Below are 21,823 nucleotides of genomic sequence, written 5' to 3' on the forward strand. Positions count from 1 at the left end.
ATTTGGGAACCAAATAAACAATAAAAATAATTAGGTTGAAAGGTGTACATAGCCTGTAAGTAGTACAACATTAAATGACACCCGCTCATGATTAATAGCCAGTAAATTATATGATCCTACATTACTTCTTTTTTTATTTTCAATGTCTGAAACTAAAGATAACAAGAAGTTGTGAGCCAAACACGGATATTATCCAACAAAAGCAAAATATTCGAATACAAAAATCCAATAATAATTTTGTTAATTATTTTAATTATTCAAAATTCAGGCAAAATGGACCAAGTGGCCATTCCATAGTGAAGTTCTCCTACATTTCCCTCCTCTCATGATTCTATCACTCTTAATAAGAAAAGGTTTAGTAAACAACAAGGAGAAATTCTTCTCTTCTAACATTATTGTGTTATCTGCAGTATACGTTCGTGTGAATAAGGCCTAATGGTGCGGTCATGGGCTCACTAAAAACCAATTAACTAAATGTAATCATATATTTTCTCATTCTACATAACCGCACCAGGTAAAAGGAAACTTGGTGTTATAAAACCATAGAGCTTCCTCCAATACCTCAGTGGCTTCCCATCCCTTGTGGAGGGAAAACTTGGAGTAGTTGTTTTCCTTAATACAGGTACTTTGTGTGACTAATAAAAGATGAGGGTCTTCACTGTGGGTTCCCTCTCTTGAAATGTAGAATTCTCTAATAAGCAGAGGTGTCATTGTTCTATGGCGTACCAGGGCACTTTTTTTGGTTGGCAGGGAGCTCTTAATAAATTTCCTCTGCGCCCGACCACTTTAAACTGTATCTGCAAATCTCAGGACGCGCCCTTTAGACTTTGATTAAATAAACATGGAATTGCCGGTGTAGAGGGAAGTGTGTGATCTATAGAGAGATATACAGTAGTCATGTATTCAGTCACTGTGTGTTTCCTACAGATGGATCCAGTAGAAGAAATCTACCAGAGAGATGTCCCTGTCCTCTGTATTCCCAGGACTGTCCAGAGGAAATTCACAATGTCCCAGAGAATCATCAGGTAGATGTGCTAAGCTCTCATCAAAATATGACTATAAAACGGGGGGGGGGGGGGGCAGGCGGGGCATGTGCCCTGGGCACAAATAGGAAAGAAGGTAGGGGGACACTGGGCTGGGCAGCATGGGCATAGTTGCCAACAATCCTGAATTTGCCAGGAGAGTCCCAAATTTACAGAGACGTGTCCCGACAACTGCCATGTTCAATTGTATCTGCGTCCTCAGGATCGCAGATACAATTGAATATTATGGCAGAGCAGTAAACTATCCCTGCTCTGCCCTTCACTCCTGGAGCGGTATCCCTGGCCAGAGAGTTGTCGATTCTTTGGCCGGGTATTCCGCTCCTAAAAGGAGCCCCTGATACCCCTGTCCATATATGGACAGTGACATTAGGGACTCCTCCTGGAGTAAAAACCCAGGACAGAGTGTTGCAGACGCTCTGGCCACGGATTCCGCTCTTGGAGAAGCCCCTGACGTCCCTATCCATATATGGACAGTGACGTCAGGGGCTCCTCCAGGCAGAGCAGGGATTCCACTCCTAGAGGGAGCCCCAATGGCGCTATCTACAGGGAGGGGGGTATAGCACTATCTACAAGGGGTTGTGTGTGGCACTATCCCCTGGGGGGGGGGGGTGGTGTGTGTGTGTGTGTGTGTGTGTGTGTGTGTCAGTCACTATCTACAGGGAGGGTGTTTGGCATTTTCTCCTCGGGTGGGGGAGTATGACAGTATCTACAAGGGAGGCTGTGGGGCAGTATCTACAGGGGGGGGGGGTGACTGGCAATATCTACAAGAGGGGTGTAGTACTATCTTATAGTCTCATTAGCCCCCGTTATACAATCTGTTGTAGTCCGGCACTGACCTCTTTCATTTATTTTATTTTCATTTATTGTTCTGGTAACTCCCTTATACAATTATATCGCTTGCAAAATGAACAAATGGTTTTATACTCAAGTTACATAAAAAAAATTACACCTCATTGATTGGTAGAGAAAGCAAACATGGCGAGGGAGAAGGAGATGTTGGGGGGGGGGGGGGGGGCAAACTGAATCTTTGACCCGGGTGCTGAAGAACCAAACTACACCTCTGCTATAAAGTCATTGAACCCAAGTTCATTTAAAAAAAAATGTTTTCTTGTCTGTTTAGGGTGATAATCTGATTGATATTAAGGTTGAGGTTAAAGATGAAGCAGAAGAGGAGACGGATGTAATGGCTGATCAGCAGTGTAAGGAGGGGGGGGGGGACTTTCATTAGTTGTAAGGACAAACCTGTTTTGAGGGTCACCTAGATACTACTCCCATCATCTCATCATCCCATGTAAATAATCTATTCCGTCACTGTGTGTTACCTACAGATGGATCCAGTAGGAGAAATCCACCAGAGAGATGTCCCAGTCCTCTGTATTCCCAGGACTGTCCAGAGGAAAATCACAATGTCCCAGAGAATCATCAGGTAGATGAAGCTGAGCCCTAGACCAGATCTATATAGGGGTGTGTGGAGCTTTTTGGTCCTGCGGTCATAGATGGGGTCATAGATTTTGGTGGTTTGTTATGTTGATCTGTTAGATTCTTCGCACTCTCTGCTGTATTGTACTGAATTGTTACATATGTGAAATCAGGGGGAAGATCTGACCAATATTAAAGCGGAGGATGAAGAAGAAGAGCGGGTGAGGGGTGATCATCTGTGTAAGAGTGAAGTGGAGGAGGAAATTCCAGGAGGTGTTACCACAGGTCAGTAATAATGATATTAGAAAGTGAATTGGGAGGTTTGTTAAGGTGGGGTTCCTCCTTAGTTCTACATTACAGTAACACGTCAGACAATGTGTTATACATAGTGCAGGACCTGAGGGAGCTGTCACTGCACATAGAAGTTCTCTACAAGGTGATCTATGGATCCGGTCATGCACTAGGCTTAGTGTCAGATTTTGGGAGGGGCACCAGGAGCCTGTAAAAATGACAAAAAGTCAATACATTAGTCTGATGATCGCTGGTTCAAATCTTGTGCAGGGACTAATAAAAAGTGTTCAAATAGTTAACAAAATTTTTTTTGTGGTGTACAAAAATAAAATAAAAACTTTTCCCACTTTTCCTTTTAAAGTATTGTAAAAAAATAAACAAAATTGGTATCACCGCATCCGTAAAAGTCTGAATTATTACAATATAACATTATTTAAATCACATGGTGAACACCGTAAAAAAAAATGAAACCTCCAGAATCGCTAATTTTTTGGTCACTTTAGCACTAAAAAATAATGTAGTAAAAAGTGATCAAAAAGTCGTATGTACCAATAAAAACTACAGCGCACCCCACAAAAATAAGCCTTCACTCTGATCAATCAATAAAATAAAAAAAATAACCGGCAGGATAAAGGTAACGTGATTTATACAGAACAGTGAACGCCGCATTTAAAAAAAATTGCTGTTTTTTGATCAGTTTGCCTAAAACAAATGGAATTAAATGTTTTTGAAAAGTTGCATGTACCCCACAATGGTATGAATAAAAAGCCCCCAAACCACTACGTCTATGAAAAAATAAAAACTGTATGGCTCCCATTAGTCGAGGATGAAAATGTATGCAGATGAGATGGTCCGAGGGGAACTTTCCTTCTGTTTCAGGAGGTGATTATCAGGGCTCTAATATTTGGGAACCACGAAGAGAAGGGCCCAAACATCTGCTGGAAGCGAGGGCGCCCGTATTCTACCAGGACAACACTTTCCCAGCAAAATTCCCCAAACTACAAAGGTGCAGAGTGTGGACCAAAAGGGGGATAAGTAAGGACACCATTTATCAGTGCGACACCGGCCTGTGCATAAAGGATTGTGTCACAGCGTAACCCACATCTATGGAGAATTGTATTATTTACCCCATTATTATACCCTCTTATCATGCCACGATGTACTCCACACACCTTATATATACCCCGATGTACTCCGCACATATTACATATACCCTGATGTACTCCTCACATATTACATATACCCTGATGTACTCCTCACATATTACATATACCCTGATGTACTCCTCACAGATTACATATACCCTGATGTACTCCTCACATATCACATATACCCTGATGTACTCCTCACATATTACATATGCCCCGATGTACTCCACACACCTTATATATACCCCGATGTACTCCGCACATATTACATATACCCTGATGTACTCCTCACATATTACATATACCCTGATGTACTCCTCACATATTACATATACCCTGATGTACTCCTCACATATTACATATACCCTGATGTACTCCTCACATATTACATATACCCTGATGTACTCCTCACATATTACATATACCCTGATGTACTCCTCACATATTACATATATCCTGATGTACTCCGCACAGATTACATATACCCTGATGTACTCCTCACATATTACATATACCCTGATGTACTCCTCACATATTACATATACCCTGATGTACTCCTCACATATTACATATATCCTGATGTACTCCTCACATATTACATATACCCTGATGTACTCCTCACACATTACATATACCCTGATGTACTCCTCACAGTTTACATATATCCTGATGTACTCCTCAGATTACATATACTCTGATGTACTCCTCACATATTACATATATCCTGATGTACTCCACCCATATTACATATACCCTGATGTACTCCTCACATCTTACATATACCCTGATGTACTCCTCACAGATTACATATACCCTGATGTACTCCTCACATATTACATATATCCTGATGTACTCCTCACATATTACATATACCCTGATGTACTCCTCACATATTACATATATCCTGATGTACTCCACACAGATTACATATACACTGATGTACTCCTCACATATTACATATATCCTGATGTACTCCTCACATATTACATATACCCTGATGTACTCCTCACATCTTACATATACACTGATGTACTCCTCACAGATTACATATACCCTGATGTACTCCTCACAGATTACATATACCCTGATGTACTCCTCACATATTACATATACCCTGATGTACTCCTCACATATTACATATATCCTGATGTACTCCACACAGATTACATATACCCTGATGTACTCCTCACAGATTACATATATCCTGATGTACTCCTCACATATTACATATACCCTGATGTACTCCTCACATATTACATATACCCTGATGTACTCCTCACATATTACATATATCCTGATGTACTCCTCACATATTACATATACCCTGATGTACTCCTCACATATTACATATACCCTGATGTACTCCTCACATATTACATATACCCTGATGTACTCCTCACAGATCACATATACCCTGATGTACTCCTCACATATTACATATATCCTGATGTACTCCTCACATATTACATATATCCTGATGTACTCCGCACAGATTACATATACCCTGATGTACTCCGCACAGATTACATATACCCTGATGTACTCCTCACACATTACATATACCCTGATGTACTCCTCACATATTACATATATCCTGATGTACTCCTCACATATTACATATATCCTGATGTACTCCTCACATATTACATATATCCTGATGTACTCCTCACATCTTACATATACCCTGATGTACTCCTCACATATTACATATACCCTGATGTACTCCTCTCATATCACATATACCCTGATGTACTCCTCACATATTACATATACCCTGATGTACTCCTCACATATTACATATACCCTGATGTACTCCTCACAGATTACATATACCCTGATGTACTCCTCACAGATTACATATACCCTGATGTACTCCTCACAGATTACATATACCCTTATGTACTCCTCACAGATTACATATACCCTGATGTACTCTTCACATATTACATATATCCTGATGTACTCCTCACATATTACATGTATCCTGATGTACTCCTCACATATTACATATACCCTGATGTACTCCTCACATATTACATATACCCTGATGTACTCCTCACATATTACATATACCCTGATATACCCCTCACATATTACATATACCCTGATGTACTCCTCACATATTACATATACCCTGATGTACTTCTCACATATTACATATATCCTGATGTACTCCTCACATATTACATATATCCTGATGTACTCCTCACATATTACATATATCCTGATGTACTCCTCACATATTACATATACCCTGATGTACTCCTCACAGATTACATATATCCTGATGTACTCCTCACATATTACATATATCCTGATGTACTCCTCACAGATTACATATACCCTGATGTACTCCTCACATATTACATGTACCCTGATGTGCTCCTCACATATTACATCTACCCTGATGTACTCCTCACATATTACATATACCCTGATGTACTCCTCACATATTACATATACCCTGATGTACTCCTCACAGATTACATATACCCTGATGTACTCCTCACATATTACATATACCCTGATGTACTCCTCACATATTACATATACCCTGATGTACTCCTCACATATTACATATACCCTGATGTACTCCTCACAGATTACATATACCCTGATGTACTCCTCACAGATTACATATACACTGATGTACTCCTCACATATTACATATACCCTGATGTACTCCTCACATATTACATATACCCTGATGTACTCCTCACATATTACATATACCCTGATGTACTCCTCACAGATTACATATACCCTGATGTACTCCTCACACATTACATATACCCTGATGTACTCCTCACACATTACATATACCCTGATGTACTCCTCACACATTACATATATCCTGATGTACTCCTCACATATTACATATACCCTGATGTACTCCTCACATATTACATATACCCTGATGTACGCCTCACATATTACATATACCCTGATGTACTCCTCACATATTACATATATCCTGATGTACTCCTCACATATTACATATACCCTGATGTACTCCTCACATATTACATATACCCTGATGTACTCCTCACATATTACATATATCCTGATGTACTCCTCACATATTACATATATCCTGATGTACTCCTCACATATTACATATATCCTGATGTGCTCCTCACAGATTACATATACCCTGATGTACTCCTCACATATTACATATACCCTGATGTGCTCCTCACATATTACATATATCCTGATGTACTCCTCACATATTACATATACCCTGATGTACTCCTCACATATTACATATACCCTGATGTACTCCTCACATATTACATATACCCTGATGTACTCCTCACAGATTACATATATCCTGATGTACTCCTCACATATTACATATACCCTGATGTACTCCTCACAGATTACATATACCCTGATGTGCTCCTCACATATTACATATACCCTGATGTACGCCTCACATATTACATATACCCTGATGTGCTCCTCATATATTACATATATCCTGATGTACTCCTCACATATTACATATACCCTGATGTGCTCCTCACATATTACATATACCCTGATGTACTCCTCACATATTACATATACCCTGATGTACGCCTCACATATTACATATACCCTGATGTACTCCTCACATATTACATATACCCTGATGTACTCCGCACATATTATATATACCCTGATGTATTCCTCACACATTACATATACCCTGATGTACGCCTCACATATTACATATACCCTGATGTACTCCTCACATATTACATATATCCTGATGTACTCCTCACATATTACATATACCCTGATGTACTCCTCACAGATTACATATATACCCTGATGTACTCCTCACATATTACATATACCCTGATGTACTCCTCACAGATTACATATATACCCTGATGTACTCCTCACATATTACATATGCCCCCACATTATAAACTGAATCACTAGTAATACCCCAAACAGAACTTCTGCCAAGCAAAATCCAGGCTCCAAAAGCCAAAAGACGCTGCCTCAATACTGAGCCCTACACTGTGCCCAAACAGCAGTTTACTGCCACATATATGGTATTGCTATAACCGGGAGAACCCTTATAACATTTTTTGGGGTGTGTGTCTCTAGTGGCAATAGCTGGGCACAACATATTGGACTCTGAAATGGCATATCTATGGAACAATTGCAATTTTCACTTTTTACCATCCGCAGCACATTAATTTCTGGAAAACACCTGTGGGGTCAAAATGCTCTACATCCCTAATAAATGTCTTAAGGGGTGTCGTTTCCAAAATGGGGTCACTGTTTTGGTCCCAAAGGTGTTTTGCAAATGAAACATGGCGCCCAGAAACCAATCCATCAAAATCTGTGCTCCTTCCCTTCTGAGCAGTGTATGAGCACATATCGGGTATTTCCGTACTCTGGAGAATTTTCTTACAAATGTTGGGGGTCTTTTTCTCCTTTATTTGTTACGAAAATTAACAATTTCGAGATAAAACTACATCTTATTGGAAAAAATTTGTCTTGATTGAGCGGTGTGATAGCTTATTTTTTGCGGGGCGAGCTGTACTTTTTTATTAATACCATTCTGCGATACATGTGAATTTTTTTATCACTTTTTTTTTGGTAGCTACGGTGACAAAAAAAAAACAACACCTCTGGCGTCTTTTAATTATTTTTTTTGTACAGTGTTCACCGTGCGGGTTACATGGTTACATAGTTTGTACGGTTGAAAAAAGACACATGTCCATCAAGTTCAACCAAGGGATGGGAAAGGGGAAGTAAAAAATTTCTACACATAGGAGCTAATATTTTTTGTTCTAGGAAATTATCTAACCCTTTTTTAAAGCCATCTACTGTCCCTGCTGTGACCAGCTCCTGCGGTGTCTACTGTCCCTGCTGTGACCAGCTCCTGCGGTGACTATTCCATAAATTCACCGTTCTCACTGTAAAGAAGCCTTGTCGCCTCTGCAGGTTGAACCTTTTTTTCTCCAGACGGAGGGAGTGCCCTCTTGTTTTTTGAGGGGGTTTTACAAGGAACAGGATTTCACCATATTTTTTGTATGTGCCATTAATATATTTATATAAATTAATCATGTCCCCCTTAGTCGTCTTTTTTCAAGGCTAAATAGGTTTAGTTTTAATCTTTCCTCATAACTTAGATTCTCCATGCCCCTTATTAGCTTCGTTGCTCTTCTTTGTATTTTTTCCAACTCCAGGGCATCCTTTCTATGAACTGGAACCCAGAACTGAACTGCATATTATAGATGAGGCCTCACTAATGCTTTGTAAAGTGGTAATATTACATCCCTGTCCCGCGAGTCCATGCCTCTTTTAATACACGATAATATTTTGCTGGCCTTTGAAGCAGCTGATTGACATTGCATGCTGTTATTGAGTTTATGATTTACAAGTACACCCAGATCCTTCTCAACAAGTGAATCCGCCAGTGTAGCTCCCCCTAGGACATATGATGCATGCAGGTTGTTGGTACCCAGATGCATAACTTTACATTTATCTACATTAAACTTCATCTGCCAAGTGGACGCCCAAACACTTAGTTTGTTTAAATCCGCTTGCAATTCATGAACATTTTTCATAGACTGAACTATATTACATAGCTTGGTGTCATCTGCAAAAATAGAAATAGTGCTATTAATCCCATCCTCTATATCATTAACCCCTTCCCGCTCCTTGACGTACTATTACGTCATGGCAGCTGTATCGTTCGCGCTCCATGCCGTAATAGTACGTCTCGGGAGTAACGGCCGTTTCGGCCGTCCTCCCGACACATACAGGAGCTGTGACGCTGCTGTCTTGTTCAGCAGCTGTCACAGCTCCTACAGCGGGGACCGATCGCTGTGTCCCCGCTGATTAACCCCTTAAAAGCCGCGTTCTATAGAGATCGCGGCTTTTTAGGGGTTAAGCTGCCATCGCCGGCCTGCTACGCGATAGCGGCCGGCGATGGTGACTATGGCAACCGGACACCAAACAATGGCGTCCGGCGATGCCATAGACGGAAGCCTAGTGGGTCCTGACAACGTCAGGACCCACTATGCTTGCTGTCAGTGAGTAGCTGACAGTTCTAATACACTGCACTACGCATGTAGTGCAGTGTATTAGAATAGCGATCAGGGCCTCCTGCCCTCATGTCCCCTAGTGGGACAAAGTAATAAAGTAAAAAAAAAGTTAAAAAAAGTTGTGTAAAAATAAGAAAATAAAAGATTTAAAAGTATTAAAAGTAAAAATCCCCCTTTTTCCCTTATCAGTCCTTTATTATTAATAAAAATATATAAAAAAACAAATAAACTATACATAATTGGTATCGCCGCGTCCGTAACGGCCTGAACTACAAAATTATTTCATTATTTATCCCGCACGGTGAACGCCGTAAAAAAAATAAATAATAAACCGAACCACAATCACAATTCTTTGGTCACTTCACCTCCCAAAAAATGGAATAAAAAGAGATCAAAAAGTCGCATGTACCTAAAAATGGTACTGATCGAAACTACAGTTCGTTACGCAAAAAATAAGTCCTCGCACGGCTTTATTGATTGAAAAATAAAAACTTTATGCCTCTTAGAATAAGGTAACACCAAAAGTGAATGATTGTTTACAAAACTTATTTTATTGTGCAAACGCCATAAGACATAAAAAAAAACTATAAACATCTGGTATCACCGTAATCGTATCGCCCCGCAGAATAAAGTGAATATGTCATTTATAGCGCACGGTGAACGCTGTAAAAAAAAACGAAAAAAAAAACAATCGTACAATTGCTGTTTTTTAGTCACCACGCCACCTAAAAATAGAATAAAAACTGATCAAAAAGCCGCATGCACCCCAAGAAAACTACAATGGATTCCTCAAGGAGTCTAGTTTCCAAATTGGGGTCACTTTTGGGGGGTTCCCAATGTTTTGGCACCACAAGACCTCTTCAAACCGGACATGGTGCCTAATAAAAAAGATGCTTCAAAATCCACTAGGTGCTCCTTTGCTTCTGAGGCCGGTGCTTCAGTCCATTACCGCACTAGGGCCACATGTGGGATATTTCTCAAAACTGCAGAATCTGGGCAATACGTATTAAGTTGCGTTTCTCTGATAAATCCTTTTGTGTTATAAAAAAAATGGTATAAAGAGGATTTTCTGACAAAAAAAAAAATGTAAATTTCACCTCTACTTTGCTCTAAATTCCCGTGAAACACCTAAAGGGTTCATAAACTTTCTAAATGCTGTTGTGGATACTTTGAGGGGTCTAGTTTCTAAAATGGGGTGTTTGATAGGGGTTTCTAATATATGGGCCCCTCAAAGCAACTTCAGAACTGAACTGGAACCTAAAAAAATAAATAAATGAGGCAATACTTCGCTTCTTACATTATACTGATAATGAGCCGTGCCCACCCCGAGATGACCCCAGTTTTGACCGTTTGTATAAACGGAGACCCCTATTAGACCGTTCCAGTGCCCGGTTTTCCCAAGCATACACCCCTGAGAAGTGTATTTCTATTGATGAGTCCCTGGTACATTTTAAAGGGAGGGTTCAATTCCGCGAGTACCTGCCGGGTAAGAGGGCAAGGTATGGCGTGAAGATGTATAAGCTGTGAGAGTGCATCAGAGTATACCTACAGGTTTAGGATATATGAAGGAAAGGCCACCCCCAAACCAGACTGCATCCTGGACTACAATAGGTACATGGGAGGGATGGACTTGTAAGATCAAGCCCTGAAGCCCTACAGCGCCATGCGGTGTGGTATAAGAAGCTGGCCGGGCACATCATACAGATGGCATTGTACAATGCGTACATGCTACGTCGATGTGCAGGCCAGACGGGAACTTTCCTGGAATTTCAAGAGGTGATTATCAAGAACCTAATCTTTAGGGACCAAGAAGGGGGGGGCACCCAGTACTTCTGGAAGCGAGCCCACACGCATCGTACCAGGGCAACACTTTCCAGGAGAAGTTCCCCAAACTGGCAAGAAGGGAAAAAGTCAAAAGAGGTGCAAAGTCTGCTATAAGAGGGGGTAAGGGAGGACACAATATATCAATGTGACACGTGTCCCGAATAACCAGAGCTCTGTATGAAAGAGTGTTTTAAAATTTATCATACATCCCTTGGTTTATAATTTACCCCAATTTTACTTACCCTGATGCACTCCACACAGCTTATCCCCCCTCGTCTTTCCCCTCTGATCCCTGCTGTGTGTCCAGGCAGCTGATAACAGCCACATGTAGGGTATTGCCATACCCGGGAGAACCCACATTACAGTTTATGGGGTGTAGGTCTCCGGTCAAAATGGCCACTACACCTCTAGATGAATGCCTTAAGGGTGTAGTTTTTAAAACGGGGTCACTTCTTGGGGGTTTCAACTGTTCTGGTACCTCAGGGGCTTCTGCATACATGACCGCACTAGAAAATCCCCAGTAGGCCAAATGGTGGTCCTTTCCTTCTGAGCCCTCCCATGGGCCCAAATGGCAGTTTATCACAACAAATGGGGTATTGCGGCCCTCAGAACAAATTGCGCAACAGAATGGGGTATTTTGTTTCTTGTGAAAATAAGAAATTTTCAGCCAAAACTACATATTATTTGAAAAAAATAATTTTGTTTTCATTCCCAGCCCAATTCAAATAAGTTCTGTGAAAAAACTATGGGGTCAAAATGGTCACAACACCCATAAATGAATTCCTTGAGGGGTGTAGTTTCCAAAATGGGGTCATTTGTGGTTGGTTTCTATTGCTTTGATACCTCTGGGGCTCTGCAAATGCGACATGGCACCCGAAAACCAATCCAGCAAAATCTGGACTCCAAAGAACACACAGCGCTCCTTTCCTTCTGAGCCCTCCCATGGGCCCAAACGGCAGTTTATCACCACAAATGGGGTATTGCCGCACTCAGGACAAATTGGGCAACAGAATGGAGTATTTTATTCCTTGTGAAAATAAGAATTTTTGAGCTAAAATGACATATTATTGGAAAAAATATAGATTTTTTTAATTCCCAGCCCAATTCAAATTAGTTCTGTGAAGAAACTATGGAGTCTAAATGGTCACATTACCCATAAATGAATTCCTTGAGGGGTGTAGTTTCCAAAATGGGGTCACTTCTGGTGGGTTTCCATTGCTTTGATACCTCTGGGGCTCTGCAAATGCGACATGGCACCCGAAAACCAAACCAGCAAAATCTGTACTCCAAAGAACACACAGCGCTCCTTCCCTTCTGAGGCCTCCCATGGGCCCAAACGGCAGTTTATTGCCACAAATGGGGTATTGATGCACTCAGGAGAAATTGGGCAACAAAATTGAGTATTTTGTTCCCTGTGAAAATAAGAAATTTTGGTAAAAAATTACATCTTATTGGAAAAAATGTCATTTTTTTAATGTCACAGCCCAATTGAAATAGGTGCTGTGAAAAAACTGTGTGGTCAAAATGCTAACAACAACCATAAATGAATTCCTTGAGGGGTGTAGTTTCCAAAATGGGGTCACTTTTGGTGGGTTTCCATTGCTTTGATACCTCTGAGGCTCTGCAAATGCGACATGGCACCCGAAAACCAATCCAAAAAAATCTGGACTCCAACAAACATATAGCGCTCCTTTCCTTCTGAGCCCTCCCATGGGCCCAAACGGCAGTTTATCACCACAAATGGGGTATTGCCACACTAAGGACAAATTGGGCAACAAAATGGGGTATTTTGTTCCTTGTGAAAATAAGAAATTTTGATCACAAATGACATTTTATTTGAAAAAATGACATTTTTTTCATTTCAGAGCCCAATTCAAATACGTGCTGTGAAAAAACTGTGCGGTCAAAATGGTAACAACAACCCTAAATGAATTCCTTGAGGGGTGTAGTTTCCAAAATGGGGTCACTATTGGGGGATTCCTACTGTTTTGACACCTCAACACCTCTTCAAACCTGGCATGCTGCCTAAAATATATTCTAATAAAAAAGGGGCCTCAAAATGCACTAGGTGCTTCTTTGCTTCTAGGGCTTGTGTTTTAGTCCACGAGCGCAGTAGGGCCACATGTGGGACATTTCTAAAAACTGCAGAATCTGGAGAATACATATTTAGTAGTGTTTCTCTGGTAAAACCTTCTGTGTTACAGAAAAAAAAATGAATAAAATTGAAATTCAGCAAGAAAAATGAAATTTGCAAATTTCACCTCCACTTTGCTTTAATTCCTGTGAAATGCCTGAAGGGTTAAAAAGCGTTCTAAATGCTGTTTTGAATACTTTGAGGGGTCTAGTTTTTAAAATGGGGTGTTTTATCAGGGTTTCTAATACATAGGCCCCACAAAGCCACTTCAGAACTCAAGAGGTACCTTAAAAAAAAGGCTTTTGAAATTTTCTTAAAAATATGAGAAATTGCTGTTTATGTTCTAAGCCTTGTAACGTCCAAGAAAAATAAAAAAATGTTCAAAAAACGATGCCAATCTAAAGTAGACATATGGGAAATGTGAACTAGTAACTATTTTGGGTGGTATAACCGTCTGTTTTACAAGCAGATGCATTTAAATTCAGAAAAATGCAATTTTTTCAAAATTTTCTCTACATTTTGCAATTTTTCACCAATAAACACTGAATATATCGACCAAATTTTACCACGAACATGAAGCCCAATGTGTCACGAGAAAACAATCTCAGAATCGCTTGGGTAGGTTTAAGCATTCCGACGTTATTACCACATAAAGTGAAATATGTCAGATTTGAAAAATGGGCTCTGAGCCTTAAGGCCAAAACTAGGCTGCGTCCTTAAGGGGTTAATAAATAAGTTGAATAATAGTGGTCCCAGCACTGAACCCTGGGGTACACCACTTATTACCGGGGACCATTCAGAGAAGGAATCATTGACCACAACTCTCTGGATACGGTCCTTGAGCCAATTCTTAATCCAATGACAAATTATACTTTCTAAACCTATAGTCCTTAATTTACCCATTAGACGTCTATGGGGGACAGTGTCAACTGCCTTTGCAAAGTCCAAAAACACTATATCCACAGCGGCCCCTCTGTCTAGGCTTCTGCTCACCTCTTCATAAAAACAGATTAGGTTAGTTTGACAACTTCTGTCCTTAGTAAAACCGTGCTGGCTGTCACTTATAATACTGTTTATTGTCACATAATTCTGTATATAGTCCCTCAATAGCCCCTCAAACATTTTCCCCACAATGGATGTTAAGCTTACTGGTCTATAATTACCCTGGGAAGACCTAGAGCACTTTTTGAAAATAGGCACCACATTTGCCCTGCGCCAGTCCCTTGGCACTATACTAGTCACTAGAGAATCTCTAAATATTATGAAGAGGGGGACAGAAATGACTGAACTAAGCTCCTTAAGAACTCTAGGGTGTAACCCATCTGGTCCCGGGCCTTGTGTACGTTTATTTTATTTTATTTAGCTTGCACCATATCTACATTTGATCCAATTCAGTATATCAACTGATATATTAACAGCACTGGCACCGGCTACATCAGCTGCTCTTTCTTCTGTTGTATATACAGAGCTGAAGAACCCATTTAGTAACTCTGCCTTCTCTTGATCCCCTGTGACCAACTCCTCATTACCACTATCTAGGGGTCCTACATGTTCAGACCTTGGCTTTTTTGCATTTATATACTTGAAGAATTTTTGGGGATTTGTTTTACTATCCTTGGCCACCTGCCTTTCATTTTGTATTTTTGCTGATTTTATTACCTTTTTACAGATTTTATTAAGCTCTTTATATTTTACAAAGGCTACAGCTGTACCCTCAGATTTGTATTTTTTAAATGCCCTTTTTTTGTCATGTATTGCCCCTTTCACAGAAGGTGTAAGCCATGTGGGGTTTAATTTTAGTCATTTATACTTGTTACCTATAGGAATAAGTTTTGCAACTATAATTACCCAGGGTAGATTTTAAAATCTCCCATTTATCATTTGTACCATTTTTTTACATTAGTTTTTCCCAGTCCATATCCTGAATTGCAGCCCTCATCCTGGGGAAATTGGCCTTCTTAAAATTAAGTGTTTTTGCCCTCCCAGCCTGTGTTTGTTTTTTCCAGTATATGTAAAATGTAACTATATTGTGATCACTGTTACCGAGGTTTTCACGAACATTGATGTTCCCAACAAGCTTTGCATTATTAGAATTGACCAGATCCAACAGAGCTTCACCTCTAGTTGGGTCTTCCACAAACTGGCCCATAAAATTTTCCTGCAACAGGTTGAGGAAATGTCTCCCCTTTGCAGTTGAAGCCGAACCATGACACCAATTAATATCCCGGTAATGAAAATATCCCATTATCACTACAGTACCTGCCTGTGCAGCCCGCTCCATCTGTTTATATAGCTGAACTTCCATCTCCTCAGTTATATTGGGGGGTCTATAGATTACACCAAAGGTAATATTTTCAGTGTTTAGCTCCCTTTGTAATTCCACCCACAAGGTTTCAACCTCCTCACAATCTTCACCCTCTAATTTCTCATTCACACTCTCCTTCATATCGCTTCTCACATGTGTAAAACCCTGTAGATTTACAGCCCAATCATGTGAAGAGTCCATCCATGTTTCAGCAAATATATCTATATTTTCTTCCAGTATCAAGGCCTCCAGCTCCCCCATTTTGCTTGATAGACTTCTGGCATTTGTGAACATACACTTTAACTTGCCTTTAAATGTTTCACGTTCAGTATCAGAAATGTGATTATTTGACATTATTTGGGCATTTTTATTTTCACTGCTGTTTTGTAACGAAGGGATCTCCCTATCTTGTTGCCTAGTCCTCTCCCCACAGTCTGTTTCTCTCCCCCCCCCCCCCCCCCCCACCAATATAGTCTGACCCCTCTCTAAGCTAACTACCTGTAATGGATTTGCCAGACACAGGTTCTGTGTCGACGCCCGTGGTTAATCAGCCTTCATCAGCTCCAAGGTCTGCTAGAGTGACGCGATCTGTTACCACTCAGGCTCGCAGGCTGAGGAGAGGGAGAACCTATCATAGCCTGGCCTGACGGTTCTACTCCCGCCCTTGGTCTATTTATACCCTCACTTGCAGTTGTTCCTTGCCTGTGATTGTCTTGTTTCCTGGCTCTGCGATTCCTGCTATTTACGTTATTGAGCGCTGTTACTTTTTGACCCTGGCTTGACTGACTCTTCTCCTTCTCTGATTTTGTTACTACGTACTCTCCTGGTTTGACTCGGCTCGTTCACCACTCCTGTTGCTCACGGTGTTCCGTGGGCAACTGCCCCGACTTCCCCCTTTGCTTCTGTGTGCCCTTGTCTTGTGTTGTCTGTCTTTCACTTATTGAGCGTAGAGACCGTCGCCCAGTTGTACCCCGTCACTTAGGACGGGCCGTGCATGTAGGCAGGGACTGAGTTGCTGGTAGATTAGGGCTCACCTGTCCGTTTCCCTACCCCAATTCGTTACACTTCCCCTTTATTTTCTACATTGGCCTCCCTCCTCAGCCCTAGTTTGAATACTCCGCCACCACAGCTAGAATTTTCTCCCCCAGCACAGCGAACCCCCTTCCATTTAGGTTCAAATGATCTGCAGAATACAGTTTGTACCCCAATGAAAAGTCAGCCAAATGCTCTAGGAACCCAAAGCCTTCTCCTCTACACCAAGACTTCAGCCATGCATTTAACTCCCTGAGCTCCCGCTGTCTTTCCTGTGATGCGCATGGCACAGGCAGTATTCCTGAGAATACTACCTTGGAGGTCGTTCCCTTCAGCTTGTAGCCTAGTTCTTTAAAATTATTCTTAAGACATTTATTTTGTTGTTGGTACCCACATGGACCACGACACCTGGATCATCACCAGCCCCTCCCAGCAATTTGTCCACCCTTTCCACCACATGTCGAACCCTGGCACCAGGGAGACCGCAAACTATTCGGTTGAGGCGGTCTTGGCGACAAATTATTCTATCCGTTTTCCCGATTATAGAATCCCTTACAACTATCATTTGTCTTGCCTTACCTGCATTACCATCCCGCCGACTACTAGCTGGGCTGTTCTCCCGGCTGTTAGGGAGATCAGTATCCACTAGGGCTGCCATTTCTGAGACCGACACCCTCGCATCATCACCCAACTTGGCAATTTTGCTTGGAATGTCAGAAAGCGGATTGGCCTTCCTTTTCTTTGACCCCTTTCTACTGCCCCTAACTACATTAACCCAGCTACTTGCCTGACCTGCTCACCCATGTCTTCACCCTCCAGTTCTACCCCACTAACTGCATGCTCCGTGAGCAGCAAGCTCCGCTCACGATTGTCTATCTTCCTCAGTGTTGCATTCTGCTCCTCCAGAGCTCTCATGACTGCTTCCAGGTGACCAACATGATCTGCCACAGAGGTATTCACCCTGGAACTCCAGCTCCAGTCGTGCATACATATGGCAAACTGTGCACTGAAGAAAACCTTCAATCCGGCTATCCATTATCCGAGTTACAACAAAACAGTGAACAATTGTCAAAGTAAAAGAAAAGAAGAGTACTTACTGGGGCTTTAACTCCGGTTTTATAACTCCTCTTATATCACAAGCCACTTAGTCCACCAAGCTCAGACAGAGCCAAGCTCAAACTGAGTTCTGCTGTCTAATATATATCACCTGAGACCAATGAACCCCTCCTCCCCCTAGTCAGCTGCTCAGCTGGAAGGAATCTGCAAGGAAAAAAAAAAGTTTTTAAATGGTGTCAGTTTTTGCTATCTTCTATTTGCAAGCAATCAATTAAGTTCTCACACAGATTCACAAACACAGAAATACAGCAACACAATACAGAAATACAGCAACACAATCCGGTTTTATAACTCCACTTATATAACAAGCCCCTTAGTCCACCAAGCTCAGACAGAAAATGGGCGGAATCAAATGATCTTTGATTCCACCCGTTGCAGTAAGGTGTTGGCTGTAATACAGCCGACACCCTTTGAGTATGTAGCGTGCTCAGCCCGTGAGCGTGCTCCATACTTCCCCTTAACGCTTTTTACGTACATGTAGGTGATAATGCGTTAAGGTAGGGGTTTATGTGTAATTTTTACTTCATTTATTTTTGTTTGTTTTTTAACTTTTATTTTTAAGGCATTTCCATCAGAAAAGACATTTGGGGAACTTTTATTATTTAATTTCATTTGTTTTACACTATACTTTTGCTTCTGTAACTCGCGCTTTACAGTAGGGGAGATCAGCCCTGTTATAGTGAATATTGTCACTGATAGGGCTGTGCCGGGTCTAGTTAGATAGAGCAGCAGCCTCGTACTACCGGCATCTCGGCGATCATATGACTAGTCACATGACCACCGGGATCAATAGAGGCAGCAGCGCTCATTGAGCGTTGTGTACGTGAGTGCAGAGAAGACAAGTGATAAAAAATACTTTTGTCTTCTTTCCAGGGTCCCTGGCAGTCTCTGATGACCGGGCACCCGAAATTTAGCTGCTCAATCATTCAGGCAGGAAACTTAAACCTGCACCATATATACACAGTGGACAGTCCTCAACCGGTTGAACATCATTTTAGGAGTCAATCGAAATGAAAAAACACATACATTTTGGTTATTTCCTTTGTACTTTGTCATTTATTTGGTTCCTCCATTACAAATCTTAACAGCTGAGAAGAAAGATCCACATTATAGATCTATATTTAATATGAGGCTGGGACAAGAATTGTGGAGCTATTAGAAAAGACACAAGGTCCCCATGACAACTCTGCACACAAGTCACATGTTGTCTTCAGGATATTTCCATAGTACAACCTTAGGCTGCAATATCAAACAATCAGATCTCCGCTGTAATCTACTATACACTAAATAGCTTTTTGTTTTCAAACTGTTTTTATTAGTCATGGGGTACAAGGCAGGGATAAAATAAAATACAGAATCAGACATAGTATTAAGTCATACCAACATAACTTGTTTTATACATAAACAGCATCATAATAATGCAATAATGAGCTGATACAAATAGAAAAATAAATGTTATACACACAAGGGGAAAAGAGAAAAATGTAAAAGGGGGGGAGGGGATTAAAACAAGGGGAAGAAACTGGAGGAAGAAAGGGAAGGGAAGTACATGTCTCAAGTCCTCATCTCTAGAGGCTTAAAGAATATATTGGTAGCAATAGATACATATTTAATGTTTCAATATGCACAACACAAGATAGAGTTTGGAATGTGATACTTGATAGACATTCACCCCAACATAAACAAACATTATCGAGAAGAGGATCTAGTACTATAAAAGTAAACCCGCCAGGGACGCCATATTCTGAGGAATTTAGCCCTAGTACCACGTTCCCAATGAACAAGCTCCTCCATTCTAAAGATTTCCTGAACCTTGAGTTCCCACTGTTCAATTGTGGAAGAAGTACTCGTCCAACACAATGGGATAAGAAGTTTCACTGCGGCAATCAAAAAAGTTGAAAGGTCATTACGTTTAGGTACATAAGAATCTGCAGGTAACCATAAGAGAATCGCAGATGGCGAAACTGGAACAGAAGAAGAGCAAATAGTGTTTATCTTGTCAATCACTGCCACCTAATATGAGCGGATCAAGGGACATTCCCACCAAATATGTAGAAAAAATCCCGTGTCCGATTGACATCTCCAACAGGTTGCAGGTATATCAGGGTTGACCATATGCAACAATTCAGGGGTCCTATACCAGAGGGGAAAAAAGTTTATATGAGTTCTCTCTAATTTTAATACATTGGGAGAACCCACGTGAATGTTTCAACATGATCTTTAGATAATTTTCAGTGAAGGAAACCTGGAGATTCTTTTCTCATACCTTCAAATTTATAACATGCCCTTCAGTCTCTTAATTGCAACAGGAACTCATATGATGGCCAGTGCCTTCTTTTGGGGAACAGAGCACTGCAGGAGAGTCTCAAATTGGGTTAAAGAATACAAAGCGGTATATGCGTCAACATATTTAATACAAACATTCTGAAAGTCCGTTATTTGTAAAAAAAAAAAAAAAAACCCTCAACATAAGACCCGTCTTTCTAAGTGATAGGTTTGTAGATACCTGATCTTCTGCATCAAAAAAGGAAGAGAGATTCACCCCGTCTACTCTATCCCAAAAACTTGATTATGGAGGACGCTTAGGATGGACCAGATAAGGCAAAAGACTTAAAGGGAACCTGTCACCAGCATTTCACCTATTAAACCAGCAATACCATGTGGTAGTGTGTGAAAAATCATTTCTATATAACCTATAATTGTCTTCTTAGTCGGCTCTGTAGCTTTAGTATTCCTTTTTTAGTGTTCCTGCATTGTATGCTAATGAGCAGAAAAGAGTCAAATCTTCGTTTGAAAAAAGTCATATCTTCATTCCTCAAGTCTTTCCGAGTTTACCCCGCCTCTGTACTATTGATTGACAGCTCCTCGCCTTCCCCCAGCACACAAAATCCCGCACTTGTGCATTGATGTCCTCTTCTGGGTTGTGCGTACAACGGGACACCGGATTATTACGATAAAAGGCGCGAAATGTTTGCAGACCGTTATTTCCAGTCGCAGGAGGAGTTTAGGAGAGGGGATAGCGGTAATGAACTTTTTATAGCAGCGGCCAGTGAGGGATAAGAAAAGCTCAATAGGTGAAATGCTGGTGACAGGTTCCCTTTAAGGGCATTAACGAGTAATTCTTAGACATAAGGGGGATAGTATGATGAATATCCTGCCCAACACTAAAAACACCCTTTAACAATACACTGGAGCAAGGCGTCCGTGGTGAAAAATGTCTTAAAGAGGCTCTGTCACCAGATTTTGCAAGCCCTATCTGCTATTGCAGCAGATCGGCGCTGCAATGTAGATTACAGTAACGTTTTTATTTTTAAAAAACGAGCATTTTTGGCCAAGTTATGACCATTTTTGTATTTATGCAAATGAGGCTTGCAAAAGTACAACTGGGCGTGTTTACAGTAAAAGTACATCTGGGCGTGTATTATGTGCGTACATCGGGGCGTTTTTACTTCTTT

The 21,823-nt window shown here is 40.9% G+C and overlaps 2 protein-coding genes across 2 annotated transcripts in view; both read left to right on the plus strand.

The window, feature by feature from the left end:
- LOC142703713 (uncharacterized) overlaps positions 1-21,823 on the plus strand; it is a 53,225-nt gene that overhangs the window by 18,276 nt on the left and 13,126 nt on the right. Inside the window, exons 5-6 of the mRNA XM_075848247.1 lie at positions 928-1,025; positions 2,164-2,242. Of these exons, the coding sequence (XP_075704362.1) occupies positions 928-1,025; positions 2,164-2,242 (177 nt within the window). The remainder of the gene's footprint in view (positions 1-927; positions 1,026-2,163; positions 2,243-21,823) is intronic.
- The window catches only part of LOC142663974 (uncharacterized), a 38,127-nt gene continuing 18,977 nt past the window's right edge, over positions 2,674-21,823 (plus strand). Inside the window, exon 1 of the mRNA XM_075842837.1 lies at positions 2,674-2,747. The gene's annotated coding sequence lies outside the window, so the exon portion shown is untranslated. The remainder of the gene's footprint in view (positions 2,748-21,823) is intronic.

The sequence above is a fragment of the Rhinoderma darwinii genome, chromosome 1 (genome assembly GCF_050947455.1).
Source record: "Rhinoderma darwinii isolate aRhiDar2 chromosome 1, aRhiDar2.hap1, whole genome shotgun sequence".
Lineage (NCBI taxonomy): Eukaryota > Metazoa > Chordata > Amphibia > Anura > Rhinodermatidae > Rhinoderma > Rhinoderma darwinii.